The sequence below is a fragment of the Salmo salar genome, chromosome 03, assembly GCF_965601325.2.
Source record: "Salmo salar chromosome 03, fSalSal1, whole genome shotgun sequence".
Lineage (NCBI taxonomy): Eukaryota > Metazoa > Chordata > Actinopteri > Salmoniformes > Salmonidae > Salmo > Salmo salar.
In genome coordinates, this window is record NC_138293.1 from 5299328 (window position 1) to 5321866 (window position 22539).

The 22539-nt window shown below is 44.7% G+C and overlaps 1 protein-coding gene across 1 annotated transcript in view; it reads right to left on the reverse strand.

Moving 5' to 3' along the window:
- ptprma (protein tyrosine phosphatase receptor type Ma) overlaps positions 1 to 22539 on the reverse strand; it is a 296460-nt gene that overhangs the window by 64001 nt on the left and 209920 nt on the right. The window contains exons 7-8 of the mRNA XM_082973036.1: positions 22238 to 22350; positions 20112 to 20292 (exon numbers count right to left, since the gene is read on the reverse strand). Of these exons, the coding sequence (XP_082829162.1) occupies positions 20112 to 20292; positions 22238 to 22350 (294 nt within the window). The remainder of the gene's footprint in view (positions 1 to 20111; positions 20293 to 22237; positions 22351 to 22539) is intronic.

A 22539-nucleotide genomic window follows, 5' to 3' on the forward strand; every position in this document is an offset into this window, starting at 1 on the left:
AGGATGCTCTCGATTGTGCATCTGTAAAGTTTTGTGAGTGTTTTTGGTGACAAGCCAAATTTCTTCAGCCTCCTGAGGTTGAAGAGGCGCTGTTGCGCCTTCTTCACCACGCTGTATGTGTGGGTGGACCATTTTAGTTTGTCCGTGATGTGTACACCGAGGAACTTAAAACTGAGGATGGATGAACAACATTGTAGTTACTCCACAATACTAACCTAAATGACAGAGTGAAAAGAAGGAAGCCTGTACAGAATAAAAAATATTCCAAAATATGCATCCTGTTTGCAACAAAGCAATTCACTTTTTTTCCCTGAATACAAAGTGTTTGTTTGGGGCAAATCCAATACAACACAGTGATGAGTACCACTCTCCATATGCTCAAGCATAGTGGTGGCTGCATCATGTTATGGATATGCTTGTCATCGTTAAGGACTGGGGGAGTTTTTCAGGATAAAATAAAAGGAATAGAGCTAAGGACAGGCAAAATCCTATAGAAAGACCTAGTTCAGTTTGCTTTCCACCAGACACTCTGAGAAAAATTCAACTTTCAGCAGGACAATAACCTAAAACATAAGGTTAAATCTACAATGGAGTTGCTTACCCAGAACACAGTGAATGTTCCTGAGTGGCCGAGTTACAGTTTGGACTTAAATCTACTTTAACATCTATTACAAGACCTGAAGATGGTTCTCCAGCAATGATCAACCAATTTGACAGAGCTTGAAGAATTTTGAAAAGAATAATGGGCAAATGTTGCACAATCCAGGTGTGGAAATCTCTAAGAAACTTACCCAGAAAGACTCAGAGCTATAATCACTGCCAAAGGTGCTTCTACAAAGTATTTACTCAGGGGTGTGAATACTTTGGAACATATGATATTTCTGTATTTAATTTTCAATAAATTTGCAAACATTTCTAAAAACATGTTTTCACTTTGTCATTATGGGGTACTGTGTGTAGATGGCTTAGAAAAAAAGGGCTGTAACAATAAAATGTGGAATAAGTCAAGGGGTATGAATACTTTCTGAAGGCTCTGTGTATATTATGAACAAAAATATAAAAGCAACATGCAAGGCACTGTATATATTTTGTGTTTAATGTTCATATTTATATTGTACTATTCAGGGAACAGAGACCTAGGTCTCAATATGTCTTCGCTGTTAAAATAAAGGTTAAATAAATACAAATTATGGGGATCCTAATTAAAGGTTAAATAAATACAAGAACGGGGATCCTAATTAAAGGTTAAATAAATACAAGAATGGGGATCCTAATTAAAGGTTAAATAAATACAAGAATGGTTATCCTAATTAAAGGTTTAATAAATACAAGAATGGGGATCCTAATTAAAGGTTTAATAAATACAAGAATGGGGATCCTAATTAAAGGTTAATTAAATACAAGAACGGGGATCCTAATTAAAGGTTAATTAAATACAAGAATGGGGATCCTAATTAAAGGTTAAATAAATACAAGAATGGGGATCCTAATTAAATACCAAATACACCTTTAATTGAATGAGCACGTAATGAGTCCACATTTTTCACAGAATCTGGACAAAAACAATGTTGAATAAAAACAAAAAAGGTAAAAAGTGGAATGTCAGTTGACTGTTTTGCTGCTGGTAATATTTTTTATAAAACATGGTGACGTATCGATAAGGATACTGTGTATGTGATCCGCTGGTTAAATCAATGACCGTTACTGCTAAGACCAGCTGTTGTCCTGGGTCTTAAAGGCCCAGGACAACAAAAATTAGATTTTCCTATGTTTTATATATATATTTCCAAACTATGGAATAATACTGTGGAATTGTGAGAATGATGATAACGCCATTTTTTCTTTGAGAAGACCGCCTGAAATGTCATCCTGTCTAATGAACACACTAACACCATACGGAGGGAGATGAACCAGGAGGAGTTGAACTCTGACCTGCCGTGATGTCTAATGAACACACTAACACCATACGGAGGGAGATGAACCAGGAGGAGTTGAACTCTGACCTGCCGTGATGTCTAATGAACACACTAACACCATACGGAGGGAGATGAACCAGGAGGAGTTGAACTCTGACCTGCCGTGATGTCTAATGAACACACTAACACCATACGGAGGGAGATGAACCAGGAGGAGTTGAACTCTGACCTGCCGTGATGTCTAATGAACACACTAACACCATACGGAGGGAGATGAACCAGGAGGAGTTGAACTCTGACCTGCCGTGATGTCTAATGAACACACTAACACCATACGGAGGGAGATGAACCAGGAGGAGTTGAACTCTGACCTGCCGTGATGTCTAATGAACACACTAACACCATACGGAGGGAGATGAACCAGGAGGAGTTGAACTCTGACCTGCCGTGATGTCTAATGAACACACTAACACCATACGGAGGGAGATGAACCAGGAGGAGTTGAACTCTGACCTGCCGTGATGTCTAATGAACACACTAACACCATACGGAGGGAGATGAACCAGGAGGAGTTGAACTCTGACCTGCCGTGATGTCTAATGAACACACTAACACCATACGGAGGGAGATGAACCAGGAGGAGTTGAACTCTGACCTGCCGTGATGTCTAATGAACACACTAACACCATACGGAGGGAGATGAACCAGGAGGAGTTGAACTCTGACCTGCCGTGATGTCTAATGAACACACTAACACCATACGGAGGGAGATGAACCAGGAGGAGTTGAACTCTGACCTGCCGTGATGTCTAATGAACACACTAACACCATACGGAGGGAGATGAACCAGGAGGAGTTGAACTCTGACCTGCCGTGATGTCTAATGAACACACTAACACCATACGGAGGGAGATGAACCAGGAGGAGTTGAACTCTGACCTGCCGTGATGTCTAATGAACACACTAACACCATACGGAGGGAGATGAACCAGGAGGAGTTGAACTCTGACCTGCCGTGATGTCTAATGAACACACTAACACCATACGGAGGGAGATGAACCAGGAGGAGTTGAACTCTGACCTGCCGTGATGTCTAATGAACACACTAACACCATACGGAGGGAGATGAACCAGGAGGAGTTGAACTCTGACCTGCCGTGATGTCTAATGAACACACTAACACCATACGGAGGGAGATGAACCAGGAGGAGTTGAACTCTGACCTGCCGTGATGTCTAATGAACACACTAACACCATACGGAGGGAGATGAACCAGGAGGAGTTGAACTCTGACCTGCCGTGATGTCTAATGAACACACTAACACCATACGGAGGGAGATGAACCAGGAGGAGTTGAACTCTGACCTGCCGTGATGTCTAATGAACACACTAACACCATACGGAGGGAGATGAACCAGGAGGAGTTGAACTCTGACCTGACGTACTCTATACTTATCATGTTCTTTACTCTGTGGTAGTTTGTGTTTAAAGAAAAACAAAAAGTTGTGGAAAACCATCACCCATCAATCCTGATTAGTGTAATTTAACAAGATTAACATTTACATTTTAGTCATTTTAGCAGACGCTCTTATCCAGAGCAACTTACAGTAGTGAATGCATACATTTCATACATTTTTTTTTCTCCGTACCGGTCCCCCCGTGGGAATTGAACCTACAACCTTGGCGTTGCAAACACCATGCTCTACCAACTGAGCTACACGGGAGGCCAGGTAAAGCAGTGCGTCTACCGGAGGGGTTAAGGAGAAGAGGGTCGAAGGAGTAGAGCAGGAATCATCAACAAGATTCAACCACGGGCTGATTTTTTGTCTTGAGCGGATGGTCAGGGGGCCGGGAACAAAATCAAACAACACGGTCCTAGGGGGTGTGGTACATGGCCAATATACCACGGCTAAGGGCTGTTCTTAAGCACGACACAACGCGGAGTGCCTGGACACAGTCCTTAGCCGTGGTATATTGGCCATATGTCACAAACCCCCAAGGTGCCTTATTGCTATTATAAACTGGTTACCAACGGAATTAGAGCAGTAAAAATACATGTTTTGTCATACCCGTGGTATATAGGTCTGATATACCACGGCTGTCAGCCAATCAGCATTCAGGGCTCGAAACACCCAGTTTTTAGTTACAAATCATTTATAGACTGCATATTGACTGCAAGAAGACCAAACAGATATAATGTTTGACTAAAACATAATCATTTCAACCCTTGCTACATTTGTATACGATCACGTCTCTCTATTATGCATGGGAACACTTTGGAACAGATTTGCTTAAATTAAAATCACTTCGAGCTCATTGCCTGTTGTTTTTACAGTGTTTTTTTGTTCAACAACAAAAAATTCTCTAATTAAAAATTATATATATTTTTTTACATTGGGCTCAGAAAACTTGGGGGGCCGCCAAATAAAACCATGCCGGGCCGCCAAATGAGAAACCTTGGAGTAGAGTCATCCGATCACTCCACTGGGATGAAAACACATAGACATCTAGTCAAACAACGGGGAGAGAAGGAGAGATGGAGAGGAGGAGAGACGGAGAGACAGGGGGAGAGGAGGAGAGAGGAGAGAAGGACAGATGGAGAGGAGGAGAGACGGGGGGAAAGGAGGAGAGGAGGAGAGAAGGAGAGGTGGAGAGGAGGAGAGACGGGGGAAAGGAGGAGAGGAGGAGAGGAGGAGAGAAGGAGAGATGGAGAGAGGAGCGGAGGAGAGGAGGAGAGGAGGGGAGAGGAGGAGAGAAGGAGAGATGGAGAGAGGAGAGGAGGATAGATGGGGGAGAGGAAGAGAGGAGGAGAGGAGGAGAGACGGGGGAGAGGAGGAGAGAAGGAGAGAGGAGAGGAGGAGAGGAGGAGAGATGGGGAGAGGAGGAGAGGAGGAGAGATGGGGAGAGGAGGAGAGGAGGAGAGGAGGAGAGATGGAGAGAGGAGAGGAGGAGAGGAGGAGAGATGGGGAGAGGAGGAGAGGAGGAGAGAAGGAGAGATGGAGAGAGGGGAGGAGGAGAGGAGGAGAGATGGGGAGAGGAGGAGAGGAGGAGAGAAGGAGAGATGGAGAGAGGAGAGGAGGAAAGACGGTGGAGAGGAGGAGAGGAGGAGAGGAGGAGATAAGGAGAGATGGAGAGAGGAGAGGAGGAGAGACGGGGCAGAGGAGGAGAAGAGGGGGGAGAGGAGGAGAGAAGGAGAGGAGGGGAGATTGGGAGAGGAGGAGAAGAGGGGGAGAGGAGGACACTGAGGGAGAGGATGAGAGAAGGAGATACGGAGAGAAGGACAGGAGGGGAGATTGGGAGAGGAGGAGAGAAGGAGACAGGGGGAGAGGAGGGGAGAAGTTGAGAGGAGGAGAGAGTGGGAAAGAAGGAGAGAAGGGGGAGGGGAAAGAAGGAGAGAAGGAGGAGAGGAGACAGGGGGAGAGGAGGGGAGAAGGGGGAGAGGAGGATAAGGAGAGGAGGAGACCGGGAGAGAGGAGGAGACCGAGAGAGAGGAGGAGAGAAGAAGATAGGGGGAGAGGAGGAGAGAGGGAGAGAGGAGGAGAGAGGGAGAGAGGAGGAGAGGAGGAGAGAGGTGTAGAGGAGGAGACAAGGAGGGAAGGGTGAGAGGAGGAGACAGGGAGAGCGGAGGAAAAAAGGAGAGAGGGGGAGAGGAGGAGAGGAGTAGACAGGGAGAGAGGAGGAGACAGGGAGGGAGGAGAAGGAGACCGGGAGAGAGGAGGAGAGAGAGGGAGACAGGAGGAGAGGAGGAGGAGAGGTGTGTCTGGCTGGACAGTGGAAAATCAATCTTTCATTTTGTTTCCAGCAATATGCTGTGTGGTGATTGGGGTCAGGGCGGAAGAAGACCTAGTGCTCCGTCCGTCTTGTACTTTACTACTGATCTCTCTCACACACACACACACACACACACACACACACACACACACACACACACACACACACACACACACACACACACACACACACACACACACACACACACACACACACACACACACACACACACACACACACACACACACACACACATCCAGTGCTCTGTCTTGTGTATTACTACCATGTTTGTGACTAATGACAACACCCTTCAACAACCATCTGGGAAGTTGGGAAGTTGAAAAATCACCTGGGTAACCCACAAATTCCCACTGTTCTTGTACAGATTGTGTGTGTGTGTGTGTGTGTGTGTGTGTGTGTGTGTGTGTGTGTGTGTGTGTGTGTGTGTGTGTGTGTGTGTGTGTGTGTGTGTGTGTGTGTGTGTGTGTGTGTGTGTCAGGCTCAGTTCAGGGTGCAACCCAGAGTGTAAATCATTGCAGAATGAGGAACTGAAGGGTAGTCAGTTGAACGACTTGTAAAACAGCTGACCCAACCATCTACATTAAGTGTGTGTGTGTGTGTGTTTACTGACATAGTGAGTAAGAGCCCAGTAGTACCATCATGTACTAGTTTGAGAATGATGGATAGAAGTTGGACGGCAGTTCAATCACTGTATTAAGTAATTATAGTGGGTAATATGGTGACTGTAGTTTAATCGCATTGGGAAAGTATTCAGACCCCTTGACTTTTTGGGGCTTGCAAACTATTACAGACTACAAAGGGAAGCACAGCCGCGAGCTGCCCAGTGACACGAGCCTACCAGACGAGCTAAATCACTTCTAAGCTCAGCAACACTGAGGCATGCATGAGAGCATCAGCTGTTCCGGACGACCGTGTGATTACGCTCTCCGTAGCCAAGGCGAGTTAGACCTTTATTAAACTACACCTAAACTGGGACTTTGTCCCAAATGACACCCTATGCCCTATATCAGGGATGGGCAACTGGCAGCAGCCCCCCCCCCCCCCCCTTTTGAAGACCCCCACATTAGAATAGTAGAATAAACAAGGTGCAATTTAGAAATGTGTTTGTACATTACCAGTTTTTCTCTTGTTATATCAGTCAGTAACAACTTTTCCATCCACAGTTTTTATGCGAGTAAAGTCATATCTATATAAAAAAATATATAAAAAATCACGACAGCTGTGATGGAAACGTTCAACATGGTAGAATCTTTGTGTCAGTAAAATAAATTATGTAGGGAAATGACTTTATGCGCAAATATTGATATAATAACATGTTTTATCCATAGCGACTTACAGTAGTGAATGCATACATTTCATCCATTTCATACCATGCATTTGTTTTTTTTTGGTACAGGCCCTCTGTGGGAATCGAACCCACAAACCTGGCATTTTACACACCATGCTGGCATTGCAAACACCATGCTCTACCAACTGAGCCACAGGGAACCATTCAGTTGAAGTCACGCGATGCTATGGTGTATGGTCATCCCACTACAACTCGGGAAAACATGCAGTTTATTAGGATACATATTAAATAAGTTATGATGAACTTCACAGGGTGGTGAAAGCGCACAATGATGATCATGATTCTCCTTTCCAATAAATATCCAGGGTTTTATTCTGGTGCTTGATAAATTAAAATACACAATATATACAGAAACGTATGTGGACACCCCTTTCAAATGAGTGGATTCAGCTATTTCAGCCACACCCGTTGCTGACAGGGGTATAGAATCGAGTACACACAGCCATGCAATCGCCATAGACAAACACTGGCAGTAGAATGGCCTTAATGAAGAGCTCAGTGACATTCAATGTTGCACCGTCATAGGATGTCACGTTTCCAACAAGTCAGTTTGTCAAATGTCTGCCCTGCTAGAGCAGCCCCGGACAACTGTAAGTGCTGTTATTGTGAAGTGGAAACTAGGAGCAACAATGGCTCATCCGAGAAGTGGTAGGCCACACAAGCTCACAGAACGGGATCGCTGAGTGCTGAAGCACGTAGCGCGTAAAAATCGTTAGTCCTCAGTTGCAACACTCACTATAGAGTTCCAAACTGTCTCTGGAAGCCACGTCAGCACAATAACTATTCTTCGGGAGCTTCATGAAATGGGTTTCCATGACCGAGCAGCCGCACACAAGCCTAAGATCACCATGCGTAATGCGAAGCGTCGGCTGGAGTGGTGAAAGCTTGCCGCCATCGGACTCTGTAGCAGTGGAAACGCGTTCTCTGGAGTGATGAATCACGCTTCCCCATCTGGCAGTCGGACTAATCTGGGTTTGGCAGATGCCAGGAGAACATTACCTGCTCGAAGGAATAGTGCCAACTTTAGAGGAGGAATAATGGTCTGGGGCTGTTTTTCATGGTTCAGGCTAGGCCCCTTAGTTCCAGTGAAGGGAAATCTTAACGCTACAGCATACAATTCATTCTAGACGATTCTGCCAACTTTGTGGCAACAGTTTGGGGAATAGCCCTTTCCTGTTTCAGCATGACAATGCCTCGTGCACAAAGAGAGGTCCGTACAGAAATGGTTTGTTGAGATGGGTGTGGAAGAACTTGACTAGCCTGCACAGAGCCCTGACCTCAACCCCATCGAACCTCTGGGATGAATTGGAACGCAGACTGCAAGCCAGGCCTAATCGCTCAACATCATTGCCCGACCTCACTAATGCTCTTGTGGCTGAATGGAAGCAAGTCCCCCGCAGCAATGTTCCAACATCTAGTGGAAAGCCTTCCCAGAAGAGTGGAGGCTGTTATAGCAGCAAAGTGGGGACCAACTACATAATAACGCCCATGATGTTGGAATGAGATGTTCGACGACCTTTTGATCATGTAGGGTATTCTCGCTCTTATCCATAATAAACTCATCATGTAGACTATCCGCACTGTATCTGCGAGCTGTTGGCCAGAGAGCAGGTGTCCCAGACCAGAGTAGACAATATTAGATATTTAATGCAACAGTTCTTTGTGACAAAACTATCGGTAGAGTTTGATAATGGAAGCACATTGACCTTTAGAGTTTTGTTCGGTACATGAAAACTTAAGCGTAAAGTATAGTACTTATTTTGATCCGCAGCAAGTCATTTTGGTGGAAATACAGCACTGGTGGGAAAATATGCATATTTCTTTATGGGGATTCTATATTTGCATGAAAATCTTTCGCCAATTGGATGGAAACCTACTGACAGTCACACAAATAGCCCATGTCAGCTAACATTATTTTAGATTGGTAAATTAGTCCATATCTAAACTTGTAGTAATCATGATCGAACGTATGTGGCAGGGTCTACAGACAATCACGGATTACAAAGGGATAACCAGCCACGTCGCGGACACCGACTTCTTGCTCCCGGACAAGCTAAACACCTTCTTCGCCTGCTTTGAGGATAATACAGTGCCACCAACGCAGTCCGCTCCCAAGGACTGTGGGCTCTCATTCTCCGTGGCTGACGTGAGTAAGACATGTTAAGCTTGTTAACCCTCGCAAGGCTGCCGGCCCAGACAGCATCCCTAGCCGCGTCCTCAGCATGCGCAGACCAGCTGGCTGGTGTGTTTACGGACATATTCAATCTCTCCCAATCCCAGTCTGCAGTCCCTACTTGCTTCAAGATGTCCACCTTTATTCCTTTACCCAAGAAAGCAAAGGTAACTGAACTAAATGACTATTGCCCCGTATCACTCACTTCTGTCATCATGAAGTGCTTTGAGAGGCTAGTGTCATGACTGTCCTGATCAGGTCAGGTTACAGGAGACCACACACCTACAGATTATCTCTCAACCCCCAACAGAGGAGGAGAGATCTAGGGGTATGAGGATGTGGGGGTTTTATGACCCCTCACGCCCATGATAAATCTTAGGACACAGAGAAATTCCTTTGTCCTCACTATGGAGAACTGGCCTCAGAACATTAAACATGCAATAAAGGGACTTTGGAACAATGGTTTCCGTCAGCCACAATGGTGGTCATGACGAGAGATGGAATATGAAAATGTATGTAATTTTTGTATTGTTATTAAAGGTTAAGAGATGACGTTATTATGAAAACATTGTACCTTTAAGAGTTTTCCAAGTATATGCCTGATGTTTATACATTGTACGTTGTGTGGAAAGTATCCAAATCAAAGAGAATGTTTTGGTAAGGATGAAATGTAAAGTTAGTGTCTAAAATTGAATTTGACGAAAATCTAGGTCTTGCTCTTAACTTGATATCGTGAGGACAACCAGAGAGTTGCGTCGGAGCAGTGCGTCTTTGAGAAGCCTAAACGAGCCATGCGGAGCTTCCCATCTGAGACCTCCAACACGTAATTACATCATTATATTCTGACCCATAAGAGCGGCAGTTCGGGGCAAGGCTAGGTTTAAATAAGCATGGCTGACAAATGAACCCAAATGTATATTTCTCTCGTGTACTTTCTTTGTTTCTCTCTCTTTTAAATCCCCATTTTGGGTAACACGCGCCATAGTGTGTTGGCCCGTTATACTAAGTCCTAATCAATAGCCTAGACTGTGTTTTGTGTATCTTTTATCATCATTTTAGCTTGCTAGTAAATAAATAATCAACTAAGATTGGTGTGGTAAACTCATTGGTGGAGCCCGGGTTCGTGCAGATTCCTGGATTATGCGACGTTCAGAAATGAGACATTAGAGGAAATTGATTAATTTAGCGACTGTTGTAAAATCAATATTCTGATATTCTTTGAGTTAATTTGGGAAATAGAAACTCAATAAAACTAATTTTCCCATGGTGCCCCAGGTTAATGAGTTAATAATTGTTTGATTCATTGCTTGATTCAAGTACTCACGCAATTATAAACAGTTAATCATTCGATGAGCAACAGTCGTCACATTAACTAATTGTCACGAGTGTCGTAGGGTGTAGACCAAAACGCAGCGGGAAAATGTGAACTCATGAACTCATCTTCTTTTTATTTAGTGAAGAAGGAAAAATACAAAAAACAAAAGAACTGGACAGTCACGTCAAGCACAACAAGCTAAACAAGAAACAATCTCCCACAATTCCCAAAAACAAACACACTCCTAAATATAGGACCTTCAATCAGAGGCAACGATAGACAGCTGCCTCCAATTGAAGGCCCCAATCCCCATTACCAAAACATAGAAATACAAACGCCTAGACAGAACATAGAAATAAACTAACATAGAACGATAACCCAAAAACCCCGGAATACATAAATCAAATACCCCTCTACATACACAACCACCCCGAAACATATAAACCAAATACCCCCTCTACATAAACACATACACAAACACACCCTGAACCACATAAAACAAATACCCCCTGCCACGTCCTGACCAAACTATAATAACAAATAACCCCTTTACTGGTCAGGACGTGACACTAATACAACGACACGACACTAGTTAAGGATCATATCACCTCCTCCTTACTTGACACCCTAGACCCACTTCAGTTTGCATATTGCCCCAATAGATCCACAGATGATGCAGTCGCCATCACACTGCACACTGCCCTATCCCATCTGGACAAGAGGAATACCTATGTAAGAATGCTGTTCATTGACTATAGCTCAGCATTCAACACCATAGTACCCGCCAAGCCCATCATTAAGCCCGGGGCCCTGGGTCTGAACCCCGCCCTGTGCAACTGGGTCCTGGACTTCCTGACGTGCCGCCCCCCAGATGGTGAGGGTAGGAAACAACACCTCCACCCCGCTGATCCTCAACACCGGGGCCCCACAAGGGTGCGTTCTCAGCCCTCTCCTGTACTCCCTGTTCACCCATAACAACGTGGCCATGCACCCCTCCAACTCAATCATCAAGTTTGCAGACGACACAACAGTAGTAGGCCTGATTACCAACAATGACGAGACAGCCTACAAGGAGGAAGTGAGGGTCCTGGCGGAGTGGTGACGTAAAAATAACCTCTCAAAGTCAACAAAACGAAGCAGCTGATCGTGGACTTCAGGAGACAGCAGAGGAGAGCACGCCTCGCTCCACATCAATGGGACCGCAGTAGAGAAGGTGGCTTCAAGTTCCTCGACGTACACCACTGACAATCCGAAATGGACCATCCACACAGACAGTGTGGTGAAGAAGACGCAACAGCGCCTCTTCAACCTCAGGAGGCTGAAGAAATTCGGCATGGCCCCTAAGACCCTCACAAACTTTTACAGATATACAATTGAGAGCATCTTGTCTGGCTGTATCACCGCCTGGTACGGAAACTGCACCGCCCGCAACCACAGGGCTCTCCAGAGGGTGGTGCGGTCTGCACAACGCATCACCGGGGGCACAGTGCCTGTCCTCCAGGACGTCTACAACACCCGTTGTCACAGGATGGCCAAAAAGATCATCAAAGGCATTAACCACCCGAGCCACAGCCTGTTCACCCCGCTATCATGCAGAAGGCGAGGTCAGAATAGGTGCATCAAAGCTGGGATGAAGAGACTGAAAAACCGCTTCTATCTCAAGGCCTTTAAAATGTTAAATAGCCATCACTAGCCGGCTTCCAGCCGGTTACTCAGCCCTGCACCTTAGAGGCTGCTACCCTATATATATATACACAGACATGGAATCACTGGTCACTTTAATAATGGAACACTAGTCACTTTAATAATGTTTACATACTGCTTTACTCATCTCATATGTACAGTATATACTCTATTCTACTGTATTTTAGTCAATGCTACTCCGACATTGCTCATCCTAATACTTATATATTTCTTAATTCCATTGTTTTACTTTTATATTTGTGTTTATTATTGTGACTTGTTAGATACTACTGCACTGTTGGAGCTAGGAACACAAGCATTTCGCTACACCAGCAATAACATCTGCTAAATATGTGTATGGACCAATAACATCTGATAAATATGTGTATGTGACCAATAACATTTGATTTGATTTGGATTTGATTAGCGACCGGGACGCCCCCATCGATTTTGTTAGTCACACTCACTCGGATATAATTTTTGAAATATTTCTGTCCACTCTGGAAAAATGTGTAGATTTGCAGAAAATTAACAATTCAAATGAAGTTAAGATGTTTTTGTGGCGTCCCTGCCCTATATAGTGGATACTACTTTAGACCAGGGCCTGTAGGGTACCGAAATTACTTGGATTGTTGTTCTATTACCCCGATAACCTTCATCATCTCCCCCCTCTTCTCCTCTCCTCCCCAATCCACAACACCAAACTCAATCTATTCTGCTTTTCTCTGCCTGAAAAAAAAAGTGCCTTCATTCAACCTTACCTCAGACAATATAGGAAGTTAACGTTATCTGGAGCCCAGAGGAAGGAGTGACTCTCTATTCAGACCTCAAGGCAACAATGGGATTAATTAGAAGAAGAAGAAGAAAAAACTGTCAAGCTCACCAAACTATTCCCTCCTCTATTCTCATCGGAACAGACGGATCTGGTGAGTAGACAAGTCCCAAATGGCACTCTATTTCCTGTTTAGTGCACTACGTTTTACCCTATAAGCCCTGGAGTAGTGAACAATATAGGTAATAGGGAGCCATTTGGGATACACACTATATACCTGGATTAGTAGGTAGAAGGCCATTGACGACAGCAAGGGAGAGGAGGACCTTTGTTTGTCCTCTGCTCTAACACTATCTATTTTCTTAACCGATTTTTATATGCTTGAAATTGTACGCAGAAAGCCCTTTCCTTTTACATTGAAAATAAAGAATGGTTGGCAATGTTCTTGTTCCCATCTTGCTGAGCATGTGTATACTATGAAACGAATGGCTCTCTCTACTTTGTGTCGACTGCTCTCTAAATGGACCTACACAGCATCCCTACCTTGGTCCAGACACTGGCTCCGTAGCCCTGGTTCTGCCAGCCGCAAGTCTCCATCTCTGGCCCTGCTTCATTTCCCTGGTTCTGCCAGACTCAAGTCTCCATCTCTGGCCCTGCTCCGTAGCCCTGGTTCTGCCAGCCTCAAGTCTCCATCTCTGGCCCTGCTCCGTAGCCCTGGTTCTGCCAGCCTCAAGTCTCCATCTCTGGCCCTGCTCCATATCCCTGGTTCTGCCAGACTCAAGTCTCCATCTCTGGCCCTGCTCCGTAGCCCTGGTTCTGCCAGCCTCAAGTCTCCATCTCTGGCCCTGCTCCGTATCCCTGGTTCTGCCAGACTCAAGTCTCCATCTCTGGCCCTGCTCCGTAGCCCTGGTTCTGCCAGCCTCAAGTCTCCATCTCTGGCCCTGCTTCATTTCCCTGGTTCTGCCAGCCTCAAGTCTCCATCTCTGGCCCTGCTCCGTAGCCCTGGTTCTGCCAGCCTCAAGTCTCCATCTCTGGCCCTGCTCCGTATCCCTGGTCCTGCCAGCCTCAAGTCTCCATCTCTGGCCCTGCTTCATTTCCCTGGTTCTGCCAGCCTCAAGTCTCCATCTCTGGCCCTGCTCCGTAGCCCTGGTTCTGCCAGCATCAAGTCTCCATCTCTGGCCCTGCTCCGTATCCCTGGTCCTGCCAGCCTCAAGTCTCCATCTCTGGCCCTGCTTCATATCCCTGGTCCTGCCAGACTCAAGTCTCCATCTCTGGCCCTGCTTCATTTCCCTGGTTCTGCCAGACTCAAGTCTCCATCTCTGGCCCTGCTCCGTAGCCCTGGTTCTGCCAGCATCAAGTCTCCATCTCTAACTCCAGTACATGGCCCCGTCAAATGATGCGGTGAAGTTGTCCTGTCCCCTTAGCAGAAAAACACCCCCATAGCATAATGTTTCCACCTCCATGTTTGACGGTGGAGATGGTGTTCTTGGGGTCATAGGCAGCATTCCTCCTCCTCCAAACACGGCGAGTTGAGTTGATGCCAAAGAGCTCCATTTTGGTCTCATCTGACCACAACACTTTCACCAGTTGTCCTCTGAATCATTCAGATGTTCATTGGCAAACTTCAGACGGGCATGTATATGTATTCTTGAGCAGGGGGACCTTGCGGGCGCTGCAGGATTTCAGTCCTTCACGGCGTAGTGTGTTACCAATTGTTTTCTTGGTGACTATGGTCCCAGCTGCCTTGAGATCATTGACAAGATCCTCCCGTGTAGTTCTGGGCTGATTCCTCACCATTCTCATGATCATTGCAACTCCACGAGGTGAGATCTTGCATGGAGCCCCAGGCTGAGGGAGATTGACAGTTCTTTTTTGTTTCTTCCATTTGCGAATAATCGCACCAAACGTTGTCACCTTCTCACCAAGCTGCTTGGCGATGGTCTTGTAGCCCATTCCAGCCTTGTGTAGGTCTACAATCTTGTCTCTGACATCCTTGGAGAGCTCTTTGGTCTTGGCCATGGTGGAGAGTTTGGAATCTGATTGATTGATTGCTTCTATGGACAGGTGTCTTTTTTACAGGTAACAAGCTGTGGTTAGGAGCACTCCCTTTAAGAGTGTGCTCCTAATCTCAGCTCGTTACCTGTATAAAAGACACCTGGGAGCTAGAAATCTTTCTGATTGAGAGGGGGTCAAATACTTATTTCCCTCATTAAAATGCAAATCAATTTATAACATTTTTGACATGCGTTTTTCTCGATATTTTTGTTTTTATTCTGTCTCTCACTGTTCAAATAAACCTACCATTAAAATTATAGACTGGTCCTTTCTTTATCAGTGGGCAAACGTACAAAATCAGCAGGGGATCAAATACTCTTTTCCCCCACTGTATGTGAAAATGTGTTCGTATATAAATTGTATTTTAATATTTAAGGACTCTTGGAAGATTAGTCCAAATGGGACTAAAAGAGATCCAAATAAAATAAAATCTAATCAAAATCAAATCTCTGGCCCTGCTCCATATCCCTGGTTCTGCCAGCCTCAAGTCTCCATCTCTGGCCCTGCTTCATATCCCTGGTTCTGCCAGACTCAAGTCTCCATCTCTGGTCCTGCTCCATAGCCCTGGTTCTGCCAGCCTCAAGTCCAAATCTCTGTCCCTGCTCCATAGCCCTGGTTCTGCCAGCCTCAAGTCCAATTCTCTGGCCCTGCTCCATATCCCTGGTTCTGCCAGCCTCAAGTCTCCATCTCTAACTCCTCTCCATCTGCACTAGCCCACTACGCCACATTGGAATATAGTCTCATCTGGTTGGCTTTAAATCTAAGATTCTGTTGCTCTGTGTTTGCTACTAGCCACATGGGATCTTGGGACATGGTAAACACGGTGTGGTCCCTCACGGTAAACACGGTGTGGTCCCTCACGGTAAACACGGTGTGGTCCCTCACGGTAAACACGGTGTGGTCCCTCACGGTAAACACGGTGTGGTCCCTCACGGTAAACACGGTGTGGTCCCTCACGGTAAACACGGTGTGGTCCCTCACGATAAACACTCGTATAGATTTTAAGTAACACTGGGTCCATCCCTCCACTATAATTTTAGTTCCTCCTGGAACCTCTGAGTCAGAGGGACCAGATAAACTGACGAACATCAGTGGTCCTCAGTGGTCAACGACAAACTTCAGAGTTTCTCACTGGAGGGTCTCACTGGAAGTCGTCCTCCATGGAGGACATGCTTCTGCTGTACAAATCAAATGCACTTCTGAAAAGCACTAACATGCTGCTACGCTATCCAGAAGGCTATCTGAAATGGATTGAATCTAGCCCATAGATTCCATAAAGTGGAATGTGCTAACACCAACATACACTGAGGGGAATGTTTAACTGGTATAGGGATAACTTCTCAGGGGAATGTTTAACTGCTTCTCAGCCTCGAGCGGTTGAAAATGACTTTATGCTGCGAGACACTGTGATATTTGGTTGCTGTAATGCACTACCCCCTGCTATGATGGGACCACAGACACAGTATTACTACAGCAGACAGTCCCATTCATGTCAATGTTCCATGATGGATGGACCTGCGGGCAGTAGTTCAGTCCTGTTGCTGTAATGCTTTACCCCCTGCTATGAGCGGAAAGCCACCTGATGGTAAGGCTTGTAGGAAGGTGCACTTATCCTGCATGGATGGATTTGATGTGGTAAACAACTTCACACTGGTACAGATGTAACAGCTAGCCCTGGGCCCGTTGGTTCTACTGTACAGGACTAAAGTAAATCAGGGTATACACACATTTATTTATTTATTTATTTTTTCACCTTTATTTAACCAGGTAGGCTAGTTGAGAACAAGTTCTCATTTATAACTGCGACCTGGCCAAGATAAAGCAAAGCAGTTCGACACATACAACAACACAGAGTTACACATGGAGTAAAACAAAACATACAGTCAATAATACAGTAGAAAAAGTCTACATACAGTGTGTTCAAATGAGGTAAGATAAGGGAGGTAAAGGCAATAAATAGGCCATGGTGGCAAAGTAAATACAATATAGCACTAAAACACTGGAATGGTAGATGTGCAGAAGATGAATGTGCAAATAGAGATACTGGGGTGCAAACGAGCAAGATAAATAAATACAGTATTGGGATGAGGTAGTTGGATAGGCTATTTACAGATGGGCTATGTACAGGTGCAGTGATCTGTGAGCTGCTCTGACAGCTGGTGCTTAAAGCTAGTGAGGGAGATATGAGTCTCCAGCTTCAGTGATTTTTGCAGTTCGTTCCAGTCATTGGCAGCAGAGAACTGGAGGGAAAGGCAGCCAAAGGAGAAATTGGCTTTGGGGGTGACCAGAGAGATATACCTGCTGGAGCGCTGCTATGGTGATCAGTGAGCTGAGATAAGGCGTGGCTTTACCTAGCAAAGACTTGTAGATGACCTGGAGTCAGTGGGTTTGGCAACGAGTATGAAGCGAGGGTTAGCCAACGAGAGCGTACAGGTCACAGTGGTGGGTAGTATATGGGGCTTTGGTGACAAAACGGATGGCACTGTGATAGACTGCATCCAGTTTGTTGAGTAGGGTATTGGAGGCTATTTTGTAGATGACGTCGCCGAAGTCGAGGATCGGTAGGATGGTCAGTTTTACGAGGGTATGTTTGGCAGCATGAGTGAAGGATGCTTTGTTGCAAAATAGGAAGCCAATTCTAGATTTAACTTTGGATTGGAGATGTTTGATGTGAGTCTGGAAGGAGAGTTTACAGTCTAACCAGACACCTAGGTATTTATAGTTGTCCACATATTCTAAGCCAGAACCGTCCAGAGTAGTGATGCTGGACGGGCGGGCAGATGCGGGCAGCGATCGATTGAATAGCATGCATTTAGTTTTACTTGTATTTAAGAGCAGTTGGAGGCCACGGAAGGAGAGTTGTATGGCATTGAAGCTCGTCTGGAGGTTAGTTAACACAGTGTCCAAAGAAGGGCTTGACGTATACAGAATGTATACATGACAGGTACAGATGTCCCAGCTAGACCTGGTTCTATTGTACAGGACTAAAGTAAATCAGTGTATTCACACATGACAGGTAAATATGTAACAGCAGTGGATCTGAATTGGGCTCCTTTTCATGTTTTCCATTTAACTCTGGTGGGTTAATGACTAAATGTGGTTAAGTGACTAAATGCCCTTTGAGTCTACTAGTGATGCAAAAAAAAAAGGGCTTTATAAATTACATTTGATAGATGGATCTGGTGTGGTTAAAAATGTAGCGACTTACCTGGGCCCATTGGGTTCTACTGTACGGGACTAAACCAAATCAAAGTATTCACATATAACAGGTTCAAATGTAACAGCAGTGGATCTGAATTGAGCTACATTTAGAAGTAGTTGAATTTAACTCAGGTCAACACTAAAATGAGCAGCATGTTGCTTGTAAAGACCGGTAAGGTGACATACAGTAAGATGGTGAATGTCCCTATACAGAGAGACCAAGGACAAAGAGGTCTACACACAATGTCTTCCAGTTTCAAAATGATTGTACATCCACTAGAGGTACACAGTGAGAGAAAAAAAAAAAGCAATCAGAAAATCCTTGGGAATATCTTTTGAAGTCCACAAAGAAAATATATTAAAAACATGGATTCCGAGGAGGAAGAACAGTACCTTCAGTTTCATTCAAATTGGTTTCATCCTTGTATTATTCATTCCCCATTTCTCAAAAGATTGAAATAACATGTCTTTTTGTCACTAGAAACATTACTCAATGTATAATGAAGTGACCAAGTAGCAATGATTATGAATAATAACAAAGGACGAACAGACGCAGTGCCGTAAAGTACAGACAGGGAGGGTGGAGGGAGGGAGGGAGGGAGGGAAAGGTGGAGGGTGGGAGGGAGGGAGGGAAAGGTGGAGGGAGGGAGGGAGGGAAAGGTGGAGGGTGGCGCCAGGGAGGGAGGGAAAGGTCGGAGGGAGGGAGGGAGGGAGGGAGGCGAGGGAGGCGAAAGGTCGGAGGGTGGCAGGGAGGGAGGGAAAGGTGGAGGGAGGGTGGAGGGAGGGACGGAGGGAGGGAGGGGCAGAGGGAAGGGTGGAGGGAGTGTGGAGGGAAGGAGGGGCGGAGGGAGGGAGGGGTGGAGGGAGGGAGTGTGGAGGGAGGGAGGGAGGGAAAGGTGGAGGGAGGGTGGAGGGAGGGTGGAGGGCAGGAGAGTGAAGGGAGGGAGGTCTTACTACCAGAACGCAAGTGTGCGTCCCAAATGACACCCTATTCTCTGTGTATAGTGCACTACTTTTAACCAGAGCCCATTGAATAGTCCATCCATTATTTCAGCCAGTGTATGACTGTGGATAGACTGAATTGTTTGAATGGAATGTTGGCATATGTAAAGGATAAACGCCGACGTTCTGTACATTACCTTGGAAAAATGACCTCCGCAAAGGGGCTCGTCTCCGCCTCGTCCCGCTGCCTCTTCCATTATCTCCAAGGTAATGTACAGAACGTCAGCGTTACATATGCCAACATTCCATTCAAACAATGCAGTCCATCCACAGCCATACACTGGCTGAAACCAGTTGATGATTGGACTTAGACAAGTCGTAAATGCAACAAGGACTGATATTGTATCATAGCACTCACAGCCTTCCAAGAAAACAAACATGTTGACATTTATGGTCTGTTTATACATATTTTAGAGGCTGTTTATACCAGAAATTGGTATACAAGCCGTATAAACATATATTCATAATCATATGACAATATTTCAGGTTGACAATTATTGAAATTATTGTATTCAAGACAATAATTATATTACACAATTTCTGATATATCACATGCCTTACTTTTATTTTCCTGCATAAGTCAAATCAGGATTATAACCTCTACTGCCATTCATTCCAATTAGACTGGTTTCAAATTCTCCCTGACCAATGTGGCTGCCATTTTTCACCCTATTCTGGAACTGAAGGTTTATGAAATATCCCCTCTAGTAATTTAATAGGATCTCTACTGTTCAGACAAACCAGTACACTTGGTCCACCGGCTCTGAGTGAAGGTTCGAGCATGTGTGTGTGTGTGTGTGTGAGTGTGCGTGCACATTCTTGTGTTTAGTAAACAACTTCTTTTTAGGACTTACCAGCACACTTGGTCCTGGCCCTGAGAGGAGGCCCGGGGGCCCCAGTCCCTCCATCCAGGGGCCTGGTCAACAGCACACTGATCTCATAATCTGTGTCTGGGGTGAGGTGACCTATTTTATGAGTGGTCTTGTCCACTGGCTGCAGGTCATACATGGTCCCTGATACAGTACGATACTCCACCTGGGAAAAGGGTTGGAAGATATGTCCCAGGGATACCCAATCCAGGTCCAAGACACTTGATTTAACTAATCCACTCATCATCAAGTGTCTGATGAGTGGAATCATGCCTCCCTTTGGTTCTCCAGGACCAGGATGGGATATACAGCTATAGACACTATGGTGAATACTGCTGTAAAGACTATGGTGAATACTGCTGTAAAGACTATGGTGAATACTGCTGTAAACACTATGGTGAATACTGCTATAGACACTATGGTGAATACTGCTGTAAAGACTATGGTGAATACTGCTGTAAACACTATGGTGAATACTGCTGTAAACACTATGGTGAATACTGCTGTAAACACTATGGTGAATACTGCTGTAAACACTATGGTGAATACTGCTGTAAACACTATGGTGAATACTGCTGTAAACACTATGGTGAATACTGCTGTAAACACTATGGTGAATACTGCTATAAACACTATGGTGAATACTGCTATAAACACTATGGTGAATACTGCTGTAAACACTATGGTGAATACTGCTGTAAACACTATGGTGAATACTGCTGTAAACACTATGGTGAATACTGCTATAAACACTATGGTGAATACTGCTATAAACACTATGGTGAATACTGCTATAAACACTATGGTGAATACCGCTATAAACGCTATGGTGAATACTGCTGTAAACACTATGGTGAATACTGCTGTAAACACTATGCTGAATACTGCTGTAAACACTATGGTGAATACTGCTGTAAACACTATGGTGAATACTGCTGTAAACACTATGGTGAATACTGCTATAAACACTATGGTGAATACTGCTATAAACACTATGGTGAATACTGCTGTAAACGACTATGGTGAATACTGCTGTAAAGACTATGGTGAATACTGCTGTAAACACTATGGTGAATACTGCTATAAACACTATGGTGAATACTGCTGTAAACACTATGGTGAATACTGCTGTAAACACTATGGTGAATACTGCTATAAACACTATGGTGAATACTGCTGTAAACACTATGGTGAATACTGCTGTAAACACTATGGTGAATACCGCTGTAAACACTATGGTGAATACTGCTGTAAACACTATGGTGAATACCGCTGTAAACGCTATGGTGAATACTGCTGTAAACACTATGGTGAATACTGCTGTAAACACTATGGTGAATACTGCTGTAAACACTATGGTGAATACTGCTGTAAACACTATGGTGAATACTGCTGTAAACACTATGGTGAATACTGCTGTAAACACTATGGTGAATACTGCTGTAAACACTATGGTGAATACTGCTGTAAACACTATGGTGAATACTGCTGTAAACACTATGGTGAATACTGCTATAAACACTATGGTGAATACTGCTATAAACGCTATGGTGAATACTGCTATAAACGCTATGGTGAATACTGCTATAAACACTATGGTGAATACTGCTATAAACACTATGGTGAATACTGCTATAAACACTATGGTGAATACTGCTGTAAACACTATGGTGAATACCGCTATAAACACTATGGTGAATACAGCTGTAAACACAATGGTGAATACTGCTGTAAACACTATGGTGAATTCTGCTGTAAACACTATGGTGAATTCTGCTGTAAACACTATGGTGAATACTGCTATAAACACTATGGTGAATACTGCTATAAACACTATGGTGAATACTGCTATAAACACTATGGTGAATACTGCTATAAACACTATGGTGAATACTGCTATAAACACTATGGTGAATACTGCTATAAACACTATGGTGCAATGCATCAGATTATTGTTTACTCATTATGTATGGTTCCATTCCAAATTGCACCCTATTCCCGTATAAAGTGTACTTCATTTGACCGTAGGCACATTGAAGTAGTACACTATATAGAGAATGAAGGTGCATTCTGGGACGCGGCCAATCTGTCCCAGAATGCAATAGAAATACCTCTCGGTCGATGATTGGACCGTCTCCGTTGATGGAGTTAGCGTTGAGTTGGATCCAAAGGTAGGTGGCGCCGACCGCTGTGAGCTGGGGGGGAGCGATGGGCACCGGGGGCTCTGGGGGACAGAAGAAGAGGAGTCAGATCTGAGTAACAATACGTTAAGTGCAGAAACATGGTAGACAATGGATGCTAAATTTTTAAGCTCTCAAGTTGAAACACAAAAACCATAATGGAAACTGTACTCAAGTCACAGTTGCCACCCACAAAAAAAGCTTATTTAAAAGAAGAATAAGGTTGTTTGTAG